This window comes from Spodoptera frugiperda, chromosome 16, assembly GCF_023101765.2.
Source record: "Spodoptera frugiperda isolate SF20-4 chromosome 16, AGI-APGP_CSIRO_Sfru_2.0, whole genome shotgun sequence".
NCBI lineage: Eukaryota > Metazoa > Arthropoda > Insecta > Lepidoptera > Noctuidae > Spodoptera > Spodoptera frugiperda.
This window is the reverse complement of record NC_064227.1, coordinates 5,894,975-5,912,797: the sequence shown is the minus strand read 5'-3', so window position 1 is coordinate 5,912,797 and position 17,823 is coordinate 5,894,975. Positions and strand designations below refer to the sequence as shown.

Below are 17,823 nucleotides of genomic sequence, written 5' to 3'. Positions count from 1 at the left end.
CACTGATAAGTCAGCATTAAAAAAATATTTTGCGTCGAAATCATCTATGCAAATAGTATGGCGCCCTTGCCCCGCCTGACCTTACATCATATATATAAAAATAATAAACAAAACGGCTCTTACATTATTCACTTAATTTTTTCTTTTATTTTTTTCATTAACTCGGTTGTGTATGTACTTATATAATAAGTTGATTTTCGTAATCTTTTATTTATTTTTGAGTTTTAATGTAACGATACGTTTTATTGTTAATTAATACATACTTAACCGGCACTATAAATCACTATAGAAAGTAAAAACTCATTATAATAAAAGTATTTATTTGACAAAAACCTTTTGGATTTTATTTGTACCTCAAACACGTTGATAGAACGCTGAAGTTCGAATGCAAAGTACCGCGAAGTAGCTCACATACCGGACCATTTTTTGATCATTCTGAGTAGCAGTAGTTCCCTCACGGTATTTATACTATATTTTCATATTATTATTTTGTTTATATATTTAGTATTTGCTACTGGATGCCCTCGACCCCGACCCAGCTAGTGAATGCCCCTATCCTAGTTACAGTTAGGCACTTACTAAGAGACTGCTTCCAAATATTTCCATAGTTATCTATAGCTACAACTCTTCACTATCAGTAGTTGTGGTGTTCTAAAGCCAAATGATGATTGCTACGGGATCGTTCCTATACATTAGTCATGATGCCGTTTGATTTTGGAACGCCGCTGGCGAGTTTCCGCGTCTCACGTCGGCTGCGCCGGCGCCGGCGACAGCTGGTCTGCTAGTTAGGAGAGTGCCGGGCGCGTACTGACACGTCCGTCATGTTGTTTTGCAGCAAAAGGCGGACATATTGGCCGGTCGCAGGATATTTGTCAATAATTATTTGGCGGAGCACCGAAGGATCAGCGTGCAATCTGGCGGCAGCTCCCTGCCCGCTCTCAGCCCGGTATCGCATCAGAGCGATGATTAAATGCCCCAATTAATAATAATAACGACACTAAAGTGAAACTAACGAGTAAACACACACGGACTCAAACTACTGCCATTTAATAAACTAAAACATAACAATCGAACGAAATATTCTAAATATAATGACTAATAACAAAGTTTTTCGCTAAAATTTCTAAAACGAGTAATAGTCATCTTTTTGAAATCTCTTAAAAATGTAAATGCAGTAGATAGTTAAGAATTGTTTATTAAAATATAAGTAAAACATTAGATGATTCGCAAAATATATTAAATTAGATTTATATGATAACTATGGTGCACCTCTGTTTACATGGAGTATATTAGATTTTGAGCAAATTATTTTATGACCGGTATATATAATTAAAAACTTTCTGATATATTTTAAATTGATATAAACGTGTTAATTTTTTCTGTAAATATATAAAAACTAAATCTCATCCTTTCCTTGTAATTAATATGTTTAAAAAAAATAACTGTTGTGTGTTAAAAATTAAATAAAAGTATAAAATACGGATAAATTCATGTGCCATTTTTATATATTATAAAAAGTAAATATTGAAAATAATAAAAAAAAACAAAATACACAATTTGTGCTATTCAAGTGCTTTTATAAACGTTTTTAATAATAAGATGATATTTAAATTTGCTTGTTTATTTTTTATTTTATTATTGTTATTATTTATTGAAGGAATGCGATATGGATGTGACATTTTATTACCTTTAGTGTTGGATGATGTGTCTTTTTATTCTAGAAGCTCGTTGTGTTTTATCTCTAGTAGTTGGCGGATTTGATTCGTCTGTATGTGTCGGCCACAACTACAAAACACAAACGCTATGCTCATATTTTCCTAGACATAAACATCGGTTTAGCAGACGGTAGATGTATGCATTAATGTTATATGGCACAATTATAGTTTGTTTTTTAAATCTTGCATGTATCTTATCGGAAACCTTTTTACTATGAAATCTATGTTTTCTTTTATACTATGTACGCTTTGGTAATTTGTACCACCTGGGTTGGTTCCCGCGTTGTGCAAATCTACCAAAGTACCTTCTCTCTACACTACACAACTGTCCACTATTCTTTAGTCTTCCATCTCATTCTAATTTTGTTTATTTCTTCTTCACCAAGGTATCTCAAGCAAATTTAATTATCATTCCAATGTTTTGTGGTAAAGTTTAATATATGTTTATATGTTAAGTATATACTAAATATTTAATAAAACCTTTGTGTATTGAAACTTAATCTATAATGCACCACAAGTAGTTCTAAAGTCATGCCTGCTATCAATGCTAAGACTTAGAAGAGGATAGTATACAAAATTAACTATTATACTTAAACTATGGATGAATAATCGTGTCTTGGTGTACACCAAAAATTTAGATTTAAATATAAAAATACGTTTTTTCAAAAATTTAAATAATTATGCTTGTAGTAGGTACGAACACGGCGATAGTGACTCACGTAATTTATTAAAACAACCATAGCAACGCATGAGGTCTCGCTACTACTTCTAACTCGGTATTATCAACTGGTACTGTTAATTCGTTATTTCTAACGCTTCTTGTCTCTTAAACTTTAGTAATAAAGTATCTATACTCCAAAAGTAACTTTCATTTCACCTGCCACATTGTGGAGAGCTGCAATAATAAGGTAAACTTGCAGTTTTGAGAACGTTGATGTGTCGATGTTGGTCCAAATGTTTGTTGTTGGCGGCCTGTGGCCAACATGGGCCCTTTATGTCGTACGGTCTAGATCGATGTTAGATCCGCTTGGCGCTTACACGCTGTGACTTGTACAGTAGACTCACGAGGCATGGACTAGTGACTAGACGTTGTCTCTGCGTATATGCACATACAGCATACAAGGTAAACGAATCTTTTTCTTATTCGCACTATACTAAGGCTTATATTTGTACTTACACTTGTATGTAACATATATGCATTGACAAACAATTAACTAGAATAGATACGTGCTCCGCTTTAAAAATAATTGCCACGCTAAACTAAATCTAATGTAAATAGTAACACATGTTAAAATCGACAACCCAGGATATCACAGATAGCAAGAAAATTAAATGTATAGGCATCATTTAGTTTAATATCACCTGTATTATATGTACTTGCTTATGTACGATAGTAGTGAGAGCTTCATTAGATTGTCCTATACCGGTACATATATCTAGGTACATATCTGGTATGTGAGCGACTTCGGCGACCCAACGATGTGTGTGCTTCATAGAATAGATCGCATGTAACTATTGAACATACACACACAAGTGCCGAATGTTTACAACGACACGAACACACACACACTCACACATACATAATTTTGTTTTAAACAAAGTACCACGGAACCCAGACCTTAGAATAAGTGTTCAATGTTAAATGTCCATCATTATTATTATTATGATATATTGTATTTTGTTCTATTAGTTATTATTTTTTTATGTTGAATTGTTTTTTTTTATACTTTTTTTTATAAAACTTGGATGTAACGGAGCCCTGGATGGAAAAATATATAAAAAATATAGTATATAAGTGCACACCCCATGAATGTGCTTCTTAAGGTACTTTATAGGAGATACCCCGCGTCTTATATCTTTTAGTTTTCTTTACTGTGTATCTTATATATATTATACTTCTTCTAATATCTTGCTCATCGCTTCGCGAGGCACACTGCTTCGTCTAGTCCCCCTAATGAACTTCTATACTTTCTGATATTACACTCTGTTGATAATATATCACTGCTAAGCGTTGGACGCGATTCTACCTGTTTCATTTCGAGATATATGTAGAAGACAGTTTATTAGACGGTGCAGTTACATATATATTATATAATACAATGATATATATTATTATGTATAGTAGAATCGCGTCGAACCCCAAGCACCGCAGTATATATCTATGTATTCCTTCCGCGCCGCTACTCGGCGGTGCGTGCGCCTCTCTGTGTCGTACCTTTTACTTCATGTTCTCGTTTTTATTTTCTTTTCCATGAATACCCAATTGCACACGGAAGGTGATAGGTGGCGAGTTACAAGAACGATTGATACCCGTCCCCTACAGCAAGACGTCAACCGACCAAGCTGTAAGATTCACATTTATGAGAGGACCGCCTGTTTCACTCACATTATATTATTTATTTAACTATTTTTATGTTAACATTTTTTCGTTTTTTATATGTTCAAAATGTTTTAATACTGTACTCTGTCTATCTACCTACAACTTATCCGTTCTTATATGTTCCCCACTTGCTTGTGTGTCGTAGTGTTGACTGTGCACTTCCACATTTATATATTACACTTTTTATACTCCTTTATATACGCTTTTACACTGCGTTTTATCAAATATCTCCTATATGAATGCTTTTCCCGCACTCTGCTGCTTTCTCTCGCCCCTAGAGTACACTACACTAGCCTCATCGTATACAGGTTAGTTAAACCAGAGATCTGCAGAAAAAATAAGGATCTGGATATTGAATAATCTACCATTAATTCCTAAGATCTCCTGTAAACAACTCATCCTGTATATTGAATATAATCTGTCGAAGTGCGCCGGTCTGTCATTGCATGATCATTTGCATGTCTCCTGACGCATGCGCTGTGTTATTCATCCGTAATAATTATACTATATAACAACCCTTATATATGTAATCCACCATGGGCTGATTTGGGTGTGTCGATTAAAAACAAACACATTGGTTTTGTCACCATTTTCGTGAGCGAATTTAATGTGAAACTGTTTTGTATATTAATCGACTTCAATTATAACTTGTTTTTATAATATTAATTCTAAGCTTTACTTATATAACTGTAATATAATTGCACCTTTTTTTGAAATAAATATTTAATTAAATCTTGAAGTCGATTTCCTTAACTTTGAATGCAATGTAAATATGAATGAATGTAATCTTAACTTGATGTTAACATTGTGTTATTGCTGTGTTAATAGTTTGCTAATTAATAATAATTAATAATTTAACACAAATTTCGAACAATGGATTATTAAATTATTATAATAATTAATAGGTAGACAGGTGTCTATTGGCTAAATTCTAAACTGTAAATAGTCAACCGATTTATATGATTAGAAGTCCCCTAAGTAGAATATAAAGCTTTTATATTATTTTGGCAACCATACATCATGGCATAGTGGTTTTGTTTTTATCTTTTGCCTCACATTCTGCACTTACGCCCGGTCCACACATTCGGTACTTGCGTCCCTCTGTTGTAAACCTCGCTACCGACTTTTACAATAGACCAATCTGCAAGTGCCCGCAATGTGTGACCGCGGCACTTAAATTCGTCAATTCGTGGGGTCCTACGATAGTAGTGCCATAAAAAGCCAGGGATTCGTCATAATAGCTTTCATTTCAAAATCTAGAAGCATTCGAGGTCATCTTTAATCTAAATAGCTTTTAGAAATACAAAATTTTCCTCTATCTTTGTCATAGGCTAGTACAACGCTTTACGTTACGTAACATGTTGGTAAGGGAGGCGACGATCGTGAGGTTGTGTCAGCTTGCTTACATAATTTCGGATATAGGACGTTGTTGGGTAAAGCGATGTGTTGCTTCGTTCATGTGCAATGTATTGTGTAAGTAGGGCAACCGCATTAACATAGAGCTTTCGCGCGTAGCTCACATAGTGATGAGTATACAGTCACAGAGAGGTAGGAGTGCTGCATGTCCACGAGGTAGTCCTCCGACACGCGACGCGACGGCCGCGGGTGTCTGTATTCAGAGGGAGGTCCCGAGCGAGCCGGCGGCGCCCGCCCAGCCCCACTGCATGGCATGGCTCGCCACCACCTACATACATTCTGTGACTGGAATTTTCAATTACCTAACGCTTTCTTGCCTCTTTTTTATGGTTCGGTGTGCTTCTATATGTTGACATTGTACATTCATGGTCTGGTCGTCCCTGCCGCCGGCGGCGCCCGCCCCCGGCCGCAGGGACTCGCTGCCGTGGCCGACATACGCCGCGCTCTGAGCGGCCGCGTCCGCCGACTAACGCGCCACTCGCTACTCTCTGGCACTCGTGTTCCCCGTGTTAGTCGGCGGACACGCCGCCGGCCGCTCGTGGCCCGCAGGGCGCGGCGCATGTCCTCGCGCGGCCACCCACTGACCGCGCGGCGCGTGCGCAGATCCGCGTGGTGAACGCGTTCCGGCAGGGGCTGGACTCGCGCGGCTCGCTGGCGGACGCGGCGCTGGCGGAGGCGCTGCGCAAGCAGACGGCGCTGTCGAAGCGGTTCTCGCACTCGTCCAGCATCGAGTACGCCGACGCGGCGCGCGACACGCTGGCGCCGCACGACATCGACGTGGAGCGGCTGTCCAGCCACAGCCACACCGAGACGGCCGTGTAGCGCCGCCCGCGCCCCGCGCCCGCGCCCGCGCCCCGCGCCCAGCCCGCGCCGCGCCGCTCATGGATGCAATAATTTAGCGATTAATATCAGTATTATGGACGCCGCCCCGACACCGACCGTGCCCGCGCACGTTACTCGAACCGTTACGCTGCCATCGCTCTAATTATATTATTATACATACGAGTAATAATAATGCTAAAACGATTGTGTATAAAATCATATTTTTAAAGGTAACGAGGATGACAAGTTTGGTATATTGAGTTAGACACGTATGGTTGAGGGTGCCGGTCGAGCCGGGCGCCCGCACTAGTCTCGCAGCCACCAGTGTACTTGAGCATAAGTTATATTGTTAACTAGTGTGTTTAATTATTCGATTGTTTTGAAAATATTTTATTATTATACGCGCGCGTCGCGATGCGCGCGTCTGTTGAACAAATAAAAAAAATATTGTCTAATTATTAATTTTAGATTTAAGCGCAAGGATGAGCGAATGGAAGTGTGTTTTTTGAAAAAAAAAATAAAGTTTTCGCATAGCATCGTGTCATCTCTTACACGGAATGAAATGTTTTGTATTGCTTTTGTCAAAGACATGTTGTGGGAGAGTGGCGGGCGGCGGCCGCGACGCGGCGCGGCCTCATCTTTTGTATAAAGTTATTTCATTTGTAGCGCCGATCATCGTTTGTACGTACGCCGAGTGATATTACGCGCCGCGCCCGGCCCCGCCCGCGCTAACTAAATATATATACTTAACTAAATTATTCAACTATTAGTTAAGGTGTTTGTTATAAATTTCAATAACTTTTTTTGTTTTTACGACCTTTTTCCCCTAAATCTAAGTATACATTTAAGTCATATCTCGAAGCGTAGACGCATAAACTGAAAAGTTTCTATACAAGAACCGTAAGCAACATTCTTGTGTAAAAACCGACGTAGTCCACTTTGAACATCTTCAAAATGTTTCAAATAGAAATAAACATTAAAATTGTATAGCTGAAGGTATTTATTTGTAATGCTAGTCTCTTATGAAACAAATACTAATTATTCAATTATTATAATGTACTTATTGATTATTGATAAATACTTGAAGTTTATTAAACAAGATATAGTCTACGGTGTAACGAATTGATTTCGGAATTCTTTGTCTATGAGCAATAGCGAGGCGCTCCACATAGGCGACGTAGGATCGCAGCCGTGGCATTTTCAACTTATTACGTAAGACATGTACTTAATCGAGTTAGTGACGAGTTGAACGCGGCGACCGCTCGCCGCCCGCAAGCCGACCGCTCGCCGACCGCAAGCCGACCGCTCCCGGCCACTTGTTATAGTATTATATGAGTATAAATAATGAATCAAAACGATCTAGCGAATCGGCAATGTTCAATTTTGTATAGAACGTTTCATAGTAGCGGTATTTGAGAGTTGTTACGTTTGGTTTGTGAGGTTCGTTGGTAGGCGCGTTCGTAGCCGCACGACGCGACGCGACCGCACCCGACGGACGAGACGCGCGACAACTATTAAAACTATTAAACAATCTTGTAAGTAATTAAGTATTAGCTTCGAATCAATAAAAGCCTTTTTAAAAAAAATTAGTTAAAAAATGAAACTATTGAAACTTCACAATGTTTAAATAAAATAATGTTAGTTATGATTTCAGTGAATAGAGAGATTATGGTATCTTTTTGTGTATTATATGATATATTGTTTCGTTGATATTCGTTACCACGAGTCCCCCAATGAAAGACATGTAATTAGGAGTCGATATCTTAGCGGTGCGTGCAGACGCGCCAACCTTTCCCTAACAATCAATTTGTTTGACACGACAGTCTGCCACTAACCATATTAGGTGATAAGTCCCATTGTTGTATTTTTCGTCTCACAATAAATGAAAATCTATTTTATTGTTTTTATACGTGTGTTTTATTTTTACTTTTCACCCTTTTTAGCTCTGCAGATTTACACTGTATGAGAAAAACATTTGAGAGTTTTGAAATCGAAAATGAAATTATTTATCTGACTAGACAGTGGATTCAATATCTTATTTCTAGTGAGCGTAGATAGGGGAAGTCCGGGAGAGTTGAATACTTTTAATATAAAATACCATATTATTTGTTTATTGGGTTTAGAGAATCGATTATACACTTATGTGAATTACTTTAGTAGGTATATTTGTGCTTAATTATATTGCTAATAAATGCGCTAGTAACATTTTATTGATTTTACTAAAAAATGAAAAATGAGTCATACCAACAGGGACACTTGACCGAGGTATGGGGAGAGTTAACCATATTGTTTTTGTGGAAAATAAAAATCATTTTCGGCTTCAATCCCCCATGTCCCCCCCCTCTAACTTTTAAAATAAGAGAGTGAGAAAACTAAAAAAACAATATATGCTGTAATTTCAATAGAAACAACAACGAAAATTGGTTTGAACGAGATATCATTATTAGTTTTTAAGAAATAAAACATTTTCAAAAACCGCAAATATAACTTTGTCTTCATACAAACACTATGCAAAACCAAGTTATTTTATAACTTTTATATTGTGGCATCTACTTGCTACTACGGAACCCTTCATGGGCGAGTCCGATCGCACTTGGCAAGTTTTTTACTGTAATATTGTTTCAAAAATGCTATTTATTTTTCAAGTTTGTCGAATAGAAGCGCCTCCAAATTTCATCTATGGCATATTGCAATTCCATAAATTGTGAGTTTTTTTCGTTTGCGAGCATTTTCAGGAGGCTTGTATTGAAAAGGATCGACAAGTTGGCACTGCAAAAACAATAAATTATATTAAGACAGCAAAAATATAAAGGAGGTATAATTTCCCTGCACAGGGAGACATGAACCTTTGAGCAAGTCTCCCGCAACCACCCTGGTGCAACTCTCCCGCTCACACTAATTCCCAATTTAGTTTATGACAAACAAAAACCGTTGGTCGAGAGAAAAAACACTAAGCACACGTCAAACTACATTTGTTTGGCAATATTTATCAACACACAATACGTACCTCAATAAATAGACAGCAATCACAAAACTACTTAAAACAAAAAAATATACTCCGCAGCAACAGAAACAGTTTTACATTGTCACTGATGAACCACACCACTAAGATGCAAAATAGTTGCATACTTATGATTGGCCTCTTGAGTGCGACCAATGAATGTTTTGACGTTTCGTTCGCACTAAATCCAAATACAATTTTGAAAGGTGGTTCAACTCTCCTACCTGGGCAGTAATGAATATCTGATCCGGAGCTTTCTCGGACTACCTAGCCTGGTTTACCGGGGCTTTCGAAAAGCAGGAGAAGGAACGGGGTGGTTTTATATGTAAGAGTCTGACACTCCCTCTCGCCTCGCCCAAGGCGGGAGAAGTCACTCCCCTCAAAAAAAAAAAAAAAACCTACATGAATATGATTCAATAACTATGTTTGGTACCATATTAATTTCTACAATACATTAGGTACAAGAAACAAAAATGAATGACAAGTTGTTGGGTCACTTGTAAGAGTATTATTTTTTAGTAAATTTAGGTATCCTTATGGTTAGTGTTAAAGGAAATAAATAATACATAAGTAATGCAATTTATATCGATAATTTATTTAAAGACTCATAAAAAAGTAATAACTAAATACACTTACAATAATTTTTGGTCCAATGATACAATAAGTAAAGTAGTAGTACGTTACAGTATGTAATAAAAATACAAAAAAAAAGAAATTGATTCGCAGCAATAACAGTAAACAAAAAATAAGTGTTATTTTTGATATAGTAGTAGTAAAATTTAGAGATTTAAAAAAAATATGAGATGACCTAAATTCAAGTTAGTTAGTTACAAACAAAATACTGCTGTACGTTATCAAAATTCTGGATATTCAAGCAAACACAAAACTAGAACCTTCATACATAAATTGGAAAACGAGGATTATCATCCCAGGGGTACCTCGGACGAGGATTGAAAGGTGGCAGTGTTGGGATGGGTATCTTAAAGTCAGGCAGGTGAAGAGACCTGGCATTACGCCTATTGTACCCTGGGTGATTGGCTCCAGTGTCCCGGCCGGAGGACTTATGACTACCTCCGTGTGATCCATGTCCGTGTCCTTGCGACACTTGCGAGGAAGTCCCCATACTACGCGCTGTCCTCCTGTTAGTTTCCATTCTTACATCGTCTATAATAGATGGCAGCACTGGGTGGTCGGCTGATGAAGGGGCCTTCGGTACGTCTCCTTGATACAACCAGAGTGGTTCATCACCCGCGTCACGGCGAGCTCTGATCATGATAGGCCTTTTCGGTGGCCGTGGAGGTCGGTAAGTTGGGCGAATTATCAGTTGGCACGTCGATTCAACGATCATAAAAACCGCTAGAACGGCCAACACTGGTAGTAACTTCGACATTTTACTTTCACAGTCTTTCTCTTACTGACTGCCTGTGTTAATTCAAGACGTATTTATATTGCGTCTCAAGGCGAGAGGTACTTACCCTCAGATAAAATTGTTCTTTTGAAAGAGGGAAGAACCTCTCGGTTCATTGTTTATTAATGTAAGATTTTTCCTCTTGACCCGATTGTGTGCCCGATATGTTTAAGTGGTTACAAAACTTATCAATATTGTGAAGGTAAATATATACCTATATACTATGTAAGTATCTTACTAACTGCCTTAAAGTCCATAAATCGTATGTCATTTCACATAGGTACTGCATCACACATTGCTACTCATACACATAAACTCGGAACAACAATTTGTCGATCATAATGTGATCGGAATAATAAAATTGTATCATTCGTTTGTGTGATCATCACGCAAATAAGGATGTTTACCTATTGGAAATCACTTTTTAATCAGTTTCATGGTGTTTGTAAATTATTGTGCATCTTCCAATAGTACCGTGAAAAGCTTATTAAAGTACTAGCTGACCCGGCAAACTTCGCACCGCCTCAGACATATTTTTCTCGCCTTCCCTGCACTTTCATAAATAAATTATTCCAGACCAAAATTTACCAAATCGGTCTAGCCGTTCTCGGCGTAATTTAATTATTTCTTAATTGTGGAGAGATAGTTACCGTTCCTTATGAAGTAGGGCACACACTTTGCGTACACTTCTTCTATTTTAATTGCAAATAAATTTACAACTACCTATTCTATAGGTAGGTACCTACCTACGTCTGACCTGTGGTCTGACTCACACAATCACCAATTGACCGCTTTGGTGAGACTTGGATCCCTTGAAGGGTCACTGACCCCTCCAAGGCGTATGGAGAGCTAGCTTAGAAATCCACGTTACAATAGGGCTATCTTGATAACGAGAAGTAGGTACAGTAGATAGGTAGGCTTGACTTGTTCTAAATTACCCCATACACATATTTATGTTTGTGTCGATGCAAATGCTTCTTCCTAGCGATAAGTATTGCACAAAATCTATCCATTAAAGAGGAGTGGAGATTTAGTGCAATTCTATTGGTTAATATTTATTCGTTTCTCTGCTCCGCTACCACGCTCTGCTCCGGTGGGCTAGTAGTGTAACCTAAAAGTACTTACGTACCCCTTTTTTGAGGCCGAAAAATCATTCAATGACTTCTCCCGCCTCGAGCGAGACGAGAGGGAGTATCAGACTCTTACCGACTAAAAACTACCCCGTTCCTACTCCTGCTTTTCGAGCCGGAGCCCCGGTTAACCCGCTAGGTAGTCCGCAGCTCCGGAACATTAATTCGCCACTAATGTGGTATTTAGTGCAGTGGACTAAGTCCCTGTTTAGTATTACGTAGGTACTATTTAGTAATTTTAATTTTATAATTTTATTCCCCTCCTTATTGTCATTTGTGGACTTATGTTGTCTTTTTAATAAAGTTTATTATTATTAACCTCTGGTAATGTGACTGATGTATCCTCACCAAATAGAACTTTAAATATAATATTACCTACGTCATGTTTTCATTACCGAAGAGTTAGACACTTAGACAGACTTTGTACCTAGGTAGATATCAAGAGTCGCCCAGTAAAATAAATCAGATTTCTAGCTATTACTGAGAATTTACGAAAAATTACAAGATTTCTTTAACCAATCCGGGAATCGACCCCGAGACTCCTTACTTTGCAGCCACACTTGAACTCAACTAATGAAGCTATTACAGATAGGTGCTACTGCTAGTAGCAGCTTATAAAAAATCTTTAGGTTTAGGTTTTTCAAGACTAGACATCATAATTCATCATCATAAACAGCCATCATAATTCATTATCATCAACAGCTAACAGCCTCTTCTCACACGGAGAAGATTAAGGTAAAGTGAGCATTAATTACCACATTTGCACAAGGCGAATTGACGATTTTAAACTTATAATTAGAAACAGGTTTTCACACGATATTTCCCATCAACGTTTGTCAATGTTGTCTAATAATCAGGACATATCAATAAAATCAAGACTAGACATAACTTATCCCCAAAAAGAGACAGACTGTTTTTATTTTAGTGAAGCTATCTGCTCGTTCCAAAGTATACATTCCTATGGAGAAGTAGGAGCTACCTAGGTATATGTGTTATTATCTACTTGTAATCTTGGTACGTATGCATTACGATACGCTATTGATATATTTAATACTTAATGAATTAACTGTTGCGTTATACTTCAACAGATACTCTTCATTGCATGTCAGAATGCAGGCTTTTCTATATCTATTGCAGGTTTACAGCAAAATAATGTACCTATAGGTAAATAGTTTTTTTGGCTGGGCATGGAATAGGTGGCAAACGAGCAAACGAGTCATGATGGTAAGCGATCAGCGCCGCCCATGGACACCATATAGTAGGTATTAATAAACCAAAACATTTAGTAAAAACAATTTATTTAAAGTAAGTACACTGCAACAAAACATCACTTAAAAAAACTTATATAAAAAAGTACTTAGGTACCCCTACCATTTACCTAGTAGGTACCAAGTTCACCAAGTAGGTATACTTCATCCTAGTGGTTCACGGCGTAAATAGGCATCTTAGGAGGGCCAGGGTTGAACGGTGGCGTGGTGGGGATGGGGATCCTATGGCTTAATCGTCGGTTAACAGATCTAGCATTACGGCGGTTGTACCCTGGATGAGTAGGCCCTGTGTCTCGGCTGGAGGTCCTCTTGCTACCTCCTACATGCCCGTGAGACACGTGTGAGGGAGTGCCTAGACTGCGAGCCGTCCTCCTGTTAGGGTCCAGTTTTACGTCGTCGATGATAGATGGCAGCACCGGGTGGTCGGCTGATGAAGGCGCCTTTGGTACATCTCCCTGGTTCAACCAGAGCGGCTCATCGTCAGCGTCGCGACGAATTCTCAAATGTGGACGAACTGGTCCCACTGTGTAACGTGGCCGTGGGGGTCTGTATGTGGGTCTGATAAACTTCTGACACGATGACTCGGCGATCAAGAAGACCGCGAGCACGGAGAGTACAAGAATTAGTTTACCCATCTTGATTCTTCAATCGCCTTTCTTCGACTGATGTCTTGTAGAATAAAAGTGTAATATTTATATGATTTCTTAAGGAAACTAAGATGCTTACTTAGCACTGTGTATGTGTATAAGGAAACTGGGAAGAACCTGGTAATTATTGTTTGTTTGCAAATATTTCCTCATCTGTGTGTGTCACTAACTGATAGCGCGGTCCGATCGTGCTGTTTTACATTCAGTTTATTATTGTTTGTACATAGATAGTTGCATATTATATTATGTAGGTAATTGTTATAGATAGATAGGTTTTATGTTTACCTAACTTAGACAAAGTATTCCGCCCTGGTATCCAGACCCGTATTATCCCTAGGTCCTAAGATTCCAGGTTACGTCAGGACACCGCGATGCCACGAGATGCAGGCGCCCATAAAATGACGGAGGCACCAATAAAAAGGGGCGCCTACGAGGTGTTTGCCTAGAGTGCTTTCTAGGTTTAATCCACTTCTACTAGTACCCAAAGCCATTAATTCCCCGACTACAACGCTCAATAAGCAATTAACTATGTAGGTTAACAAACCTACTTACCTACTTCCTGCAACAAAACTAACCACATATACTTGTAGCCAATTACGTTAGTGGCATGTAATAGGGCACGTATCTATTAGAATAATGTGTGCCAAGAATTAATAAAAGCCCGGTAAAACCAAACCGAGAAAATCCACACAGGGAAATCCAAACCGAGACCAATTGTCTAGTAATTGTGCTTGAGTCTCACAATATTTGTTTGATTTTACTATTAAGTATAGTACAATACGGTATATTTTCTCTGTGGATGCCCTCTGCCCTATCTAGGAAACATAGGACTTTAAGTCACTGTTTACTGAACGGTTGGTGCGGTGGCTGAGCAACTGGGTAGCGGGTTCGATTCCCGCACGGAGCAACTCTTTGTGTGATCCACAAATTGTTGTTTCGGGTCTGGGTGTCATGTGTATGTGAACTTGTATGTTTGTAAACGCACCCACGACACAGGATAAAATCCTAATGTGAGGCAACGGTTTTATTAAAGAAAAAAAGTCACGATATCTTCTGAGGAAATAAGGGCTAAATTAAAAGTACCCTTAACCGACGAGCATACATGAAAAGGCTGATGACTATTGATGAAGCGAAAGAGGTATGTAAGATTCGTAGCAATTGGCATTCTATTGTCTCTGCCTACCCCCATGGGAGACAGGCGTGAGGTTATGTATGTATGTATGTGTCTTCTCCGTTCTACATTTAAGACCCAGATTTCTTCAATGTAGGTATATCTACCTACTCACCTAAGGGGATTTTTATCTTCTCATTGGATTACACATTACAAATATTAACTTGACATACTTACTTGTACACTGCATCTGTTGATAAAATAATAATTGTTACACTGGTACCTAGTGATTTCATTTCAACATTTAATTAATTTGCTGTCGACATTAAAAACATCATGACTTTTAATCGTCAAATGGCACCACCAGGATTACCAGTACTATAGTTAAATTAATTATTATGTTTTTCTATTTAAATGAAGGAATTAATTTAGTAGTCTCTCTCAGTGTAAAGTTATAATATAAACAGGCTATAAAGAATTTTCGAAAAACTGAAACACATTCTGGAATTGAGTAAGCAAGAGGCAATAAAACTGCGGCCACTTAACCACCCAGGTAACAAACAGATTCGAATTGAGTAAATAGAAAAATCTGGTATTCAGTTCAGCTTTTTTTAAGGGGGGAAATCATCCAATGAATTCTCTCGCCAGGGTGAGGCGAGAGGGGGTGTTACACTCTTAATTACTAAAAACCACCCCGTTCCTACTACTGCTTTTCGAGCGATTAGTCGTGCCCTACTAGGCCCCATCTGTGGTGGTCTGATGGCTCTTGAATCGCGCGCAGAACGCGACATGCCGATTCAAATCAGCTAGTGTTTTAGTGTAAGAAAGTGGGTGGGTAAACACTAAAACTTCTTCCAATAAATATTCTACTTTAACGCAAGACGGATAGGTTGAAATTCAATTAAGTTTGGGCTAGCTTATTTATTGGCATCTGTAGATACCTACCTATTCACTTTATTTGACTGTTGTTAGTTTTGGTAACAAACGTGAGATGCTTAGTGGTTCTTGTACCTAGGTAGTCTTTTTTTTTTTTTTTTTTTTTTGAGGGGGGAAAATCATCCAATGACTTCTCCCGCCTTGGGTGAGGCGGGAGGGAGTGTCAGACTCTTACTGACTAAAAACCACCCCGTTCCTTCTCCTGCTTTGAGCCGGAGCCCCGGTAACCTTTTACGTTGTCCGCAGCTCCGGATCAGGTACCTAGGTAGTCTAGGTGTTAAATCCTGACAATTTTAAAGTCAAGTAAACAAAAGATGTGTGAAAAGTTAAATAAACTTTTCAGTTTATATTTATTAGGGGATTTACTCCATGAGACGTGATGTTTATACATGTCAATAGTCCTACATGACTTGGTTTTAATATATTTTCGATTTATATTAGTAGGTAGATACTGTGACCAGCATATTAACTCCAGTCTGTCTTGCCTGCATTAAATTTTCGACCTTTATATCAAAACAGTAAAGTCGATAATCCAATAAAAAATGTCAGAAAGTAATATATAGATTTGACGGCCACTATAAGAGTATATCTCTACCTACCACTGCGGGGAATAACAGCCAGGTTTTAGTACGCAGTCACAACTTATCAGGAAAAGTAATTACCAAACGAACTATTTGATCTTTTATCTAATTGCACGATATGCAATGACCTTTGAGATAATATTATTCTTGGCTAGGGGGAATACCTTCACAATATTTCTTTGGGGTCCTGACCACTTACCAAAGCAAGCCTTGAACTGGAATCCCAAGGGGAAAAAAGCGTGGCCATCCTCGGTAAACCTGATGCCGCACCGTAGGTTCTGGCACAAACGACGAGTATAGGTATGAAGAACTTCAATGCATGTCATCATCATCATCATATCATATCAGATCATAAAGAAATTAATATAATGACTGTTGCCTCTCAATATATCTATGAAAATATAGTGTATGCTCATAAAAACATAAAATTATTTAAAAAGTACAGTGATATACACAATATCAACACTAGAAATAAAAATAAATATGTTGTTCCTACTACTAGACTTAAGAAAATAAGCGGTTCGTTTAGATGTCAATGTATACGCTTTTACAATAAAGTTCCCAGCCATATTCAAAGTTTAAACCTAGGTAAATTTAAAAATGTTATTAAAGAAAAACTTTGTAGTAAAGCTTTTTATAAAATAAAAGACTACTTGGAGGATAGTCAGGCTTGGGAATGAACTGCTATAATGTCCACACAGGTCTTGCTGACATGTTTGTAACATATAGTTACATTTTTTATACAATTTGACATTAACATGATTTGACATTGTTTTATATTTTATTCCTTTTATATTTTTATATTTCCTTTTAAAATTGTTAGTTTGAGGACCGTGTGAGACTTTTGCTAGTCATTTTATTTTTAGTAAATTATATTCTGACAGTTTGAGCATTTGTGTGGCCTACCCAAATGTTCTTTTGGTTGGTGTTGTTCGTCGGATCATTCAGCAACAGCCGTCAGCTGAGCTGATTGTAAACTGACACATGCGTGCTGCCATCTGAACAGGTCCGCTCAAACTGCTGTGGTTCTTTCCTCAAAAGACCACTACAGAATCAACTTGCACGGTTCTCCGACATCTTTAATTGATTTTGTCTGGACTTTAAAAGAGACTATGACCTCTGAGTTTGTTTCGGCATTTCTTCTCAGAGTAGTCGGATAGGAAATGCCGGCCCCATCTAGTTATTTAAGAGATTGACGTGTAAAAGTGTTATTTTATAACCTATTTGCAAAATAAATATCATTTATCATATCATCTGTCCTCTAGGGGACAGATGATATTACGTAAGTCGATATTTCTTTTTTTTTTTAAACGTTGTCCCCACCCTAGGATTTTCTCCTGTGTCGCGAGTGTGTTTACAAACATACACAAGACACCCAGACCTCTAGATCATACAAAGAGTTATTCCG

General features: G+C 38.1%; 3 protein-coding genes across 3 annotated transcripts in view; 1 reads left to right on the top strand and 2 right to left on the bottom strand.

Moving 5' to 3' along the window:
- The window catches only part of LOC118280605 (plasma membrane calcium-transporting ATPase 2), a 64,230-nt gene extending 55,990 nt beyond the window's left edge, over nt 1-8,240 (top strand). The window contains exons 23-25 of the mRNA XM_050699533.1: nt 836-946; nt 3,992-4,060; nt 6,115-8,240. Coding sequence (XP_050555490.1) covers nt 836-946; nt 3,992-4,060; nt 6,115-6,333 — 399 coding nt within the window. The 3' untranslated portion in view covers nt 6,334-8,240. The remainder of the gene's footprint in view (nt 1-835; nt 947-3,991; nt 4,061-6,114) is intronic.
- Nucleotides 8,241-10,191: 1,951 nt separating this feature from the next.
- On the bottom strand, nt 10,192-10,761 carry LOC118280606 (lebocin-4-like). The gene has a single exon (XM_035600799.2). It carries the CDS (start codon nt 10,722-10,724, stop codon nt 10,230-10,232), a length of 495 nt encoding a protein of 164 aa, XP_035456692.2. The 5' UTR covers nt 10,725-10,761; the 3' UTR covers nt 10,192-10,229.
- Nucleotides 10,762-13,153: 2,392 nt separating this feature from the next.
- LOC126911580 (lebocin-4-like) lies at nt 13,154-13,820 on the bottom strand. The gene has a single exon (XM_050699397.1). The coding sequence runs from the start codon at nt 13,773-13,775 to the stop codon at nt 13,290-13,292; it is 486 nt and encodes a 161-aa protein (XP_050555354.1). The 5' UTR covers nt 13,776-13,820; the 3' UTR covers nt 13,154-13,289.
- Between the last annotated feature and the right edge of the window lie 4,003 nt (nt 13,821-17,823).